Source organism: Micrasema longulum, unplaced genomic scaffold (genome assembly GCF_059751315.1).
Source record: "Micrasema longulum isolate JH-2025_06_02 unplaced genomic scaffold, ASM5975131v1 h1tg000386l, whole genome shotgun sequence".
NCBI classification, from domain to species: Eukaryota; Metazoa; Arthropoda; class Insecta; order Trichoptera; family Brachycentridae; genus Micrasema; species Micrasema longulum.
Genome location: NW_028277587.1, coordinates 465,965 through 476,213, shown reverse-complemented (window position 1 = coordinate 476,213; position 10,249 = coordinate 465,965). Strand labels below are relative to the sequence as shown.

The 10,249-nt window shown below is 32.2% G+C and overlaps 1 protein-coding gene across 1 annotated transcript in view; it reads left to right on the top strand.

The window, feature by feature from the left end:
* Nucleotides 1-1,240: 1,240 nt before the first annotated feature.
* Nucleotides 1,241-10,249, top strand: part of rdgA (retinal degeneration A) — a 281,671-nt gene continuing 272,662 nt past the window's right edge. Inside the window, exon 1 of the mRNA XM_088225784.1 lies at nucleotides 1,241-1,763. Within this exon, the coding sequence (XP_088081910.1) occupies nucleotides 1,738-1,763 (26 nt within the window). The 5' untranslated portion in view covers nucleotides 1,241-1,737. The remainder of the gene's footprint in view (nucleotides 1,764-10,249) is intronic.

The following is a 10,249-nucleotide window of genomic DNA, read 5'->3' as shown; positions in this document are numbered from 1 at the left end:
TTTGTACAAAATTAAAGTTAAATACAAAGTTATATAATATAAAGAAAATATAGTTAATTGTCACGGTTAAACGCTGTAAAAGTAATGTACACATTATTAACCACACAAATTCAGAAAAAATATAAATAAACAGACCTTACTATGGTTATATTATACAGACAGACTTAATCTCAGGTTCATCGGTTATTGTTGCAAAGTCAGTAGTGAAAAATAATTTCCCATGTACAATCGAATGAGCATGAACTCATCTAGGCAGTAAGTGTGACTGCATGTAAATATAATGTTTCAGGGGTCTCAAACTAATTATTTTATTTATTCTATCCTTAAATTAAAGAAAATAAGTATTAATAATAAAAAAAAATCTTAAAAACGAACAACAAATATAAATATTATACATAAACATACATACATACATAGACACACACACGCATATACACATATATATATTTAAACCGGGTTGTGGTCCTGTGGAAGTATTGTGGACTCACGGACCAAAGGTCCCAGGTTCAAATCCCACTCTACCACAACTCGATTTCCATTTTTCCAGCACAAGTTATTAACGGCTCTTAAGAAATGGTCTGAAAATTTAAATATTTAAGTAAATAATAAGAACTCAGGTGTTTCTCTTTTTTATTAAAAATATATATATACATGTATATTTTTGTAAACATGTAAAAAAATAAAAAAAGAAACTGAACTTCCGAATTGAAAGCCTTTTGTTTAGATATTAATGCTGCACTGCGCACATCGCCGCGTAGTACTTACTGCTCACTGCAATAGTTCTACATTATCTCTGCTCACTGCGACATAAATCAAAGGTATTACTTATTATGGTGTAACAACAAATGCGTCAAGGTACCGAACAACATTTTGATGTTTAGGTATAAATATATATTGTTATTTGATTATATTTCGCGATGGCGCTAATATCCTACGAAAAAAATCAGCGGAAGATTCAAAACTTTGACATGAAGTAACAAGGTGTGATATTCTTTCGTACTGTCTGCCTATTCCCGTACCCGTTCCCGCCTCCCGGAGTTATCTCTGTCCCCGTCTCCACCCGTCCTTGTCCTCCGCTGTCTCAACTGCACTATAACTATAACTGTATTATAGTAGACATCACAAAAACATATGATTCCGTCACCCAACACTGATCATTGTACAAAAACGTTATTCAACGTACTCCGAGCGCGGCCATTAGGTACTAATCGGTCCGAATATAGCCGCGCTTGCGAGCACCAGTCATATTTTGTCCGCGGTCTCTGTTCTTCGCGCTTTCGTCCGTCGTGGTTCTTTTGGTTTACAAAGCTGTTATCGGAATCGGAATAGCCACGTGCTGCGGTGAATCTAATAGTAATCGATATAAAACTGGTTGCCATGTGTTGTGATAACGAACGCGCCTCTTGTTGACATAGTGAACGTACGGGCTTGTGGTTTTGGAATAGGTACTTATAGTCCGGTGCGGCATGAACGATTTTGACAGTTCCCTTGTAATATGTTTTTGACGTGTAGCGCTGGTGACAATGAAGTTGAATATAAAACATTCGTAATTCCTTTGTAAAATTCATAAAGTAATAAAATAATAAGTTTGATTTATTGTTGTGGATATTGTTTCTTTGTTTTGAAGTGAGTTTGTTTCGGAGTAATAAATAAGTGTGAGAAAGTGCCCGTTTCACAATTCCCGGCTGTTGTTTTGTGAGTGTTTTTGCGATGAAATTGTTTTGATCCGGTATTTTCATGCGGTTGCTGGATCCTGCAATAGAGTATGTCCGAAGAGATTATTTACTGTAAATATTTACTAATAATATGGTAACGTTTTTTAACACACATGGTAGAAGAATGTTTGTTTTTTAAATATTGGCATGGCACGAATCTATTGTTTGCGACTAGTATTCAGCGTTACTCAGTGACTTAACGTTTCGAGTACGTCTTAACATTCTGTATTTTTACTAATCATTCTGTGATTTCTGATTGACGATATGATCTATAGTCAACCTTACTCCTTATCAAAAACAAAAAAAATATATACCTATTCACTTCGTGTTTTCTAAAATGAAAATACTTACTCTTGAATAATCTAAGATGCTTTTTCTTTCATTTGGTTTATGTTATGTTTAAATGCTGGTGGCTGTGTGCACGAAAAAACTTATTAAAAAAATATTGATTAAAAAAAATATTCAAATTAAAAAATGAATTTCCACTGAATACTAGGGATATAAGTACCATTTGTTTATCAGAAATTAGCACCGACTAAAAAAACAGTTTCACTCGAACAACTGGGGAAGGCGAAGGAGTAAGGAAAAGGACTAGGTGGGTAACGAAATTGTTCATTAGAATATAAGTACATATTTATTTTTGTTACAAAAACCGCAAAGTTTATTTTAGGAACAAATATTCAATAACCTATTATTTTTAACTGGCCAACAAATAATAAAACATTGCCTTTTTTTAAAAAATAAATATTTGCGTTCTTATCATTTACCCAAATATTTTAATTTTGGGGGTCATTTTCAACGAGTTGTAAATAACTCGGTGTTAAAAAATGAAATCCATGTTGTGGTAGAGCGGGGTGCAAACCTTGGACCTCTGATCCGTGAGTCCGCGACACCAGCCACGGGACCACAACCCGGTTCGAAATTGCAATGTTATTATATTAGGTAAGTACTGCATTTTCGAAAAGGGAATATGGATGTTTAGGCATTTACAGGGCTTACGACCTGTCATGTCATTGGCTCAGTATCAGATATAGTGGAAACATTCACATTCTATAAGTTCTTCACAAAATTTTAAATTATCCCACTCCGCCTATTTATCTGAGAGAGCTCTTCCAACCTCTATCACAACATGAACTATCTCTTAGTTCTAGTAATAAGAGAACCCTTTTAATAGCCTTTCACCGATCTAATTTTCTTGCCTCCTCTTTCATAGTAGTAGCTGCTCGATTGTGGAATAATCTACCCACTAATGTTATAGGCCCCTTCTTTTTTTACATTTAAATCTAGATTGAAATGTCACTTTCTAAATATTTGACTTGTTTCTTTTTCCTATAAGTTTTTAAGATTCAGTATAATTCCTTAGAATATGTCCATGTACTTGTAAGTTTCTCAAACTAAGCGGTTTGGGTAGGTAGAAAGAAATTGCCTTAATGCAATATGCCCGTCCTTATATGTTTATATATTGTTTATGCATATAAAGTTTTAAAATAAATAATTGGCTGGTTTAAGCGATCATTTTACGCCCTGTATAACATTCACCATTCTGCCCATATTTGAACATCTTTCGGTATTTCTTATATTCTTACATCTAGAAAACGCCTAAAAAAAATTTTATTTTTTGTAGTCCTTTTTAAACCGGTTGGTTTGGAAAAACAATATTTTGAGTATTAAAAAAAAAATTTTTTATTAAGAAAGACACCAGAAATTCAATAAATAAACAGGTATTAAAAGTAGTACATACATCCAGTTAAAAAAATTCACAAATATAAATAATAATTAAATATGTTACACACTAAAGATAAAATTTAAAATATTCACGAAAATAAATTATCACTGCTAAAAGATTGGGAATGAGGAAATAAAGTGGAGGAGAAGAAGACGTATTTTTACAAATAAATTGACAAATGAGAAAGTTGAATATAAAAAAAATGTATCCTTTCGCGCGGTAAAAATTAGAGCGTTAAATTGTACGGCGAAGCTTCTTGAAAATGTAAAAAAAACATTAGTAAAAATGATTTTAATAAAATCGAACTACTTTGCATGACGTCACTAGTCCTTGCGAATCAGACATTCATAAGAGAGTTGTGATCGGTTTTCGGTTTACAGTTTACGGTAAGTCGACTGACGAATCAGCGGTACTCATCAAGAAGAAGAGAAGAGAATTCAAGACATCACACGCGAATTAATTTCAAAATTACGATACTTAAAATAAATTAAAATACGATGTGTTTGTAGATGTGCATTTGTGTTTATGTTAATATATGTGTGCATGGCTGACTTAGAGCGTGTATTCGGTATTTTAATTCATAATTTATTACTAATACTAACTTCCATGGAAAACGCAAATGTTAACGATTATTCTTTTCTCACCTAAGTTTTTTATTTATTATTTGTAACATTTAATGTTTACATATTTAACTGAATTAAGATTTTAATACTTATTATGTATGGCTGTATGTTTTCTAAACAAAATAACAAAATAACAAAACCACAGAACTTCCTCGTTGTAATTCACTTATTATAAATAACAAAATAGTATTTGAATGTTTACCTATAAATTAATTATGCACTAATTTTTTTTTATTTTAAAGTGAAAAAAGAAATTTAATGTCGTAAAATTTCGTATTGAGAATATCTAAGAGTAAAGTAAAAATGGTAAGTTAAGCTTTGAGCAGCTACGATGAATGATTAGTTTTGCGCGTAGTGTTTTTGGGAAATGGATTACAAAAAAAATCTGTCGTGTTTATTTAACGGGACAATTGATTAAAATGCGGTTTAAGCTCAGAGTGATAATTCTCTAGAAAAGCCCTTAACCTCTATCGTAGAACATAGAACAAAAGCGTTTTAAAAAAATTGGTCTGGTTTTACTTTGATTTTTAGTTTAACAACAAACGTGTAATGGACGTTTTCGGATTGCGCCTGCGATTCTCAACACAAGTATCTACAGCCCGTTGTATTGCTGTAATCTGTAGCTAAGTTTGCGGTCAATAATCGTTGAATGATTTTTCTCCATATGGGAGACTATTAGGTTATTACTCTAAGGGTCTAAGAAATAAGGAATAAATATAAAGATACAATTTTTCACAATTTTAAACAGAAATGACCGATCAGAAATTTCCAAATCATTGTAGACTAGTACTATTGATATCCGTGATGTATTGAAAATACAGTATTTAAAGGTTTACCACGATTTAGATATACAAACGTGTGAGTAGTTTTAGACATTAATCGTTTAGTAATTTACTTTTACCTGTATTGTTTCTTAGTAGAATCATGCTTACATTTTTATCTTTTTGGCCCCAGATAAAAAACGCCAGATTAAATACCATACTGTTGTAAATCCGGAAAGGAATGTGTCCTAATACATTATTTTAAATGACGCGCAATCTTTTTTAATGAAATGCAATAAATGTTCAGTCTGTATCCACTAAATAAACATTAAACCGCCATTGAGGTCTTATATCTATTACGAAAACCAACAACAATAATAATCACTTCAAAGCTCCATGAACCGATAGTAATAACAGCTCTACGAACCGATTAGAGGCTTTTTTGAAATGTGGTTTCACATGAGAATGCTGATAATCTCGTGGACAGGTTGAGTGATCAACGCGGAGGTGCCGAGAGCTGAGACGAGCTAATGCCGAAAGAGAACTACTGCCTTTAAAAAAGCCGAGAAAAGTAGCATATCTGTGCCTCGATTATGAACGCTATCTTCATCTGTATATATCGAGACGGTATACTTAACTTCTGTACTATCTGTATCTTACCTCAGTATGTTCTACCTACTTCTCATATCGACATAATATGATCGAAACAAGCCAATGGAATGACCGCAAACAATTAGTCGGCGTTCCTTACGTCATTAACATTTAAAATAGTTCTCATTTTTATTTTAAATAGGCTTCTGTAATAAAGAGTGCTCACTTCAAAGCGATTATAAACTCCAATAAATCCCAATTCAAACAAAAAATGCTCGCTTGAACATGAATTTTGCATGACTTTTGGAAATCACCTAGACGGTACATTTAACGATCGTCTGGATGTATCTACCGATCTGTACCGATCGACTAAAAAGCCGGCTCCTATAACGTATCGATACATACACTCGGAAAGATAGTAAAACAGATGGAAAAAATATAATAACTAAATATTTTTTTTAGAGTGGTTACTTTCTGACGCATATAATCTGTGTCTGACGCCTAGATACTCTTATTTGTTAATAGGAGAGAACCTAACGACATTATTTCCACATCTAGGCGTTCGTTATATTAAAATGACGGTTTTGTCGGAATTTAATTCGACTTCAAAACTTACCTATTTCTCTCTCATATTTTTGATAGGCTTTTAAAAAAAAGTACCAATCTCAAAACGATAAAATTTTTGAATAAATCATAATTAAAGGAAAAATTGCTCGTTGGGACAAAAATGTTGACACTTTCAATGCGTTGATAAACGTATCGAGGGGTTCTAGACTCATCGGTATAAAATTATGTATTTACATCAAAACTTGATGGTAGGGGTATCGATACTATACCTTTGTAGTCGGTCGGGAGACTTTTATCTTCATCTATGACGTCATACTGAAGCTATGTCATTTTAGAGCGTAGATATGTGTACCGTCGTACCGTGACGAACGCTCCCCCTTGATTCATATCGATGTACCTACCCAAAACTTAAAGGGGGTTGGTAGTATATCTTTATAATCGCTAGAGGGAATTTATCTTCAACTTTACCGTCAAGGTGAAGGTATGACGTCTTTAATTTTCCATCATAATCGAGTCACTGAGCCACATCGTGCGCGGTAGCAAATATGCGCTTCTTCAGCTAATTATGTCAGGGAGCGTGGAGTAAAGGAGTTGTCGCGGTTGCCGCAGGACAGGTATGTCTGCTCCAGAGTGATCGCCAATTTCGGCGTCGCGCCGGGGGAAAGAAGAACCACTCTTAGGAGTTTTTTTTTAATCCAAATTTTAACGTAAATTGGTATTTTGAATTCAAGTTAAGATAATATTTATGTTAGTATCATTTTTGTCTTATTAATTAAATTAATAAACTTTTCTAATTTTGTCTTTACGCCACACATAAAATCAAATTATTAAACACATATTCATAAATGAATTCCGTAGACACGTGTTTCGAGGGGTTGCGGTTAAGCCCGTTTTATATTGGTCAGTAAATGGTACAAGATCTTGTGCAGAATTTGGTCACATAAATATTGTGTCTTAAATACACAAATTTTATGAAATCTGTGGTCAAATTCCAAAAATGTACAACACGTCCTATTTTTCAAACAATATTTGAGCCAATATCTGCGCGCACATCCCATTATAATATTGTTAACTGTCATCTTTCAACTTCAATTTTCAACGCGTAATAAATTATTTCTTGTTGCTTGTGTAATTTTATTTATTTAAGTTGAATGGAAACTAAGAAAGATTATTGTAAAATTTACAATTTATTTACTGAAAATAAGCATGTAGATATTTACGAGTACCTGCATTATGTTTTTTTATGTTTTCTGGAATTGTATTATTTTCTAGATATTAATATAAATCAATGCTAGTGAAACAACAATTAGCGAAAATTGTAAAAAAGGGATTAATACCGGAGCATTCCTGTTGATTTTTTTAAACCGTAATCTAAAAACGCTGTGCCAAATAATACTATTCATCATCTTTCCATATCTGAACCCCTAGTTGGATCATATGGTGTCCATAAAGAGCCTCCGGGCATTTCTGTCAGCTCCCAAATTGGGTTCGCGTCCCGTAGTTCTCACTTGAACTGCCGAACTGAATTGATGTTATTAATTCAGATATAAATCCATTAATTAAAATACAAATAAAAGTACACGACATTTATGTTTGAATGCGTTTTATTTCAAAGGCAGTTGAAGAAGAAATCATACCAATAAATATTGTGCCGTACATACACAAATTGGATGAAATATGTGGTCAAATTAGAACACATCCTATTTTCCATACAATATTTGAGCCAATATCTGCGCGCGCATCCCTCTGTTATATTGTTAACTGTCATCTGTCAAATAGGTGCGAAGGTTTTTACGGTCACTGTTATCAATATGTTTCTTTTTTGGGTTATACCGTGTTTACCCTGAAGATGGCTCCTGCAATGGTAGCTGAAACGTCGGAACAAATCCAACACACACGTTATCACCCAAAAAAGAAACATATTGTTACCTGTCAACTTCAATTTTCAAGGCCCATTAAATTAGTTGTCGTTGCTTGTGTTGTTTTTTATACAATGCACAAATTGATAAAAAACTAACAAAGAACAAATCAACGATTTATTTATGAAAAAACTTAATAAATAAGTAGAGAGATATAAGTACATAAAGTTTTTTTTGTATGTTTTTAAAATTTTATTATTTTTAGAGATATTAACCAAAACCAATGAGATAATAATTAATTAGTGACTCTTTTTGAGAAGATTTATTTTAAACACGTACCTACTTCTTTTCAAATTTTAAAACCGTGATTTAAAAACGGTGTGCTAAATAATGTTATTCATCATCATTCTACCGCTCTCTTGTTGGATCATATGGTGTCCATAAAAAGCCTCTATGCATCTCTCTGTCAGCTGCCAGTTCCTGCGCGTCCTCTCGAATAAGGTTCGCGTCCCGTAGTTCTGACTTGAATCGCCGAACTGAATTAATTTTATTAATTCAGATGAAAATCTATTTATTTATATTTATATAAGTAAAAGTTCACGGCATTTTTTTAATTGCGTTTTATTTAAAAGGGAATTAAAGAGATCATAAACAAAAAATAATGCTTTGTTTTAATTTTTTAATTCGTAAAAATAACAAATTACTGGCAAAAGCATTAAATTGAATACACAAAGCCATTTTATATATTTTTTCAAATAGACATTTATTACAAAAGCAAAGAGAAACACTGAGGAGATAATTATATCGTAGACTTCAATATCTACAAATTGTATATGTTTCCAGTATCTATGTAAAATAAAATAAATCTGTGGTCAAATTCAGAAAAAGATAGAACGCGTATTTTTCAACCAATATTTGAACCAATATCTGCGCGCGCACCCAACGATACAAATGTTACGTCTGTAGTCTGATGAAAAGTCAGAACATAATACGACTTTGCTATTTTAAAACGCGGATCTTTTCAAATTTTGCAATTTGAAAATAACATAAATAAAAATTAGAGAATTATGTATTTTTTAAAGATATTTCTGATAGAAATTCAGCTATAAGTGGTATATAACTAAAATATAATTTATTTTTTACCGGCAGATTACACCTCTTGAAATTTCGTTTAAAAACTACATTGGTACTCAAATATAAAGACAAAGCATTTAAATAAAATATATTCAAACAATGATTTTGAAGGTAATGAATTGAAGAGGAAAGTTATTAAAATATATTTTTTTCAATTTTTCTTAAATTATGCCTTCAATAATCGAAGAAAACAGTTATAATAGTTGAGATCAAATCTTTTTTTTGGCATTGAGTTTTTTTGTCATTTTTTAGGAAGAACATTTTAGGTACACTGCAGACTGTAAATATTGCAAAAGCTGCTAAGAGCAAATGTTCACAATCCATGTTGATTTAAAAGCCTTGGGTTGGTTGTTGATCGCAAAAAAAATAATATATTGTTAGTTGTCAGTAACGGCGTCGTCACTAAATAGCTCGATTTGCGAACTATCAAATGTCAAACAGCAAATGGCGTCGAATACTACGTACTGCGCATGCTTACGCGCAAGAAACTGCCCAATGTAAAACAGCTAATAAAATGACCGAAGATTTGGTACAATAATTATTGTTCTAAAAACTGCGCAAGAACTTGCACAAGATCTTGTACCATTTTATGCCCAATGTAAAACGGGCTTTAGACTGATTTTGTATTACTCTGCCTAGCTTACTTATGTTTGTACACATACTATGTAGAAGTTTTAAATGCTTGTCAAGAAGTTGTGATTACTTTCTCGAAGCTTCCATTACGTCATTCACGACATTAAAAATGAACAGTTTTATCCGGGCGGGGGCTTTGAAAACCGTTAATTTTTCATTTGAAAAATACTTATTCGAGAAATTCAAATGTTCAAGTGATAAACACTGAACTGAATGACCGATTAATGGAGTATCGAACAAAATATTTTAAAAAGTTAATGTTAAAACAACCTGTACATACTAAGGCCTAAGTTTTTTTTTACTTAACGGTGTTTTTAAATATCGAAAACATCTTGCTTGTTGCAATTCTAATGCATTATGACTAAGACAGATCAAAAGTACCAAATTACTAAATGTAGTTCGAACCCCGAGATAATAGTAGCACAACTCAAAAATAGGAGAGCAGTTGCACTCGTAAACTAGTAAACCACAGATATATTAAGGCTGTAGTCTGGTAAAACGAACGCAAAATTAGGAAATCATGCGATTTTGACATTTTAAAACGAATGTTTTTTTTTTATCTTAAAATTATAAAATTAGATAAAAACAATATTTTTTAAAGGTATTTCTGTTAAAAAATATACTTAAAAGCTTTATGTAA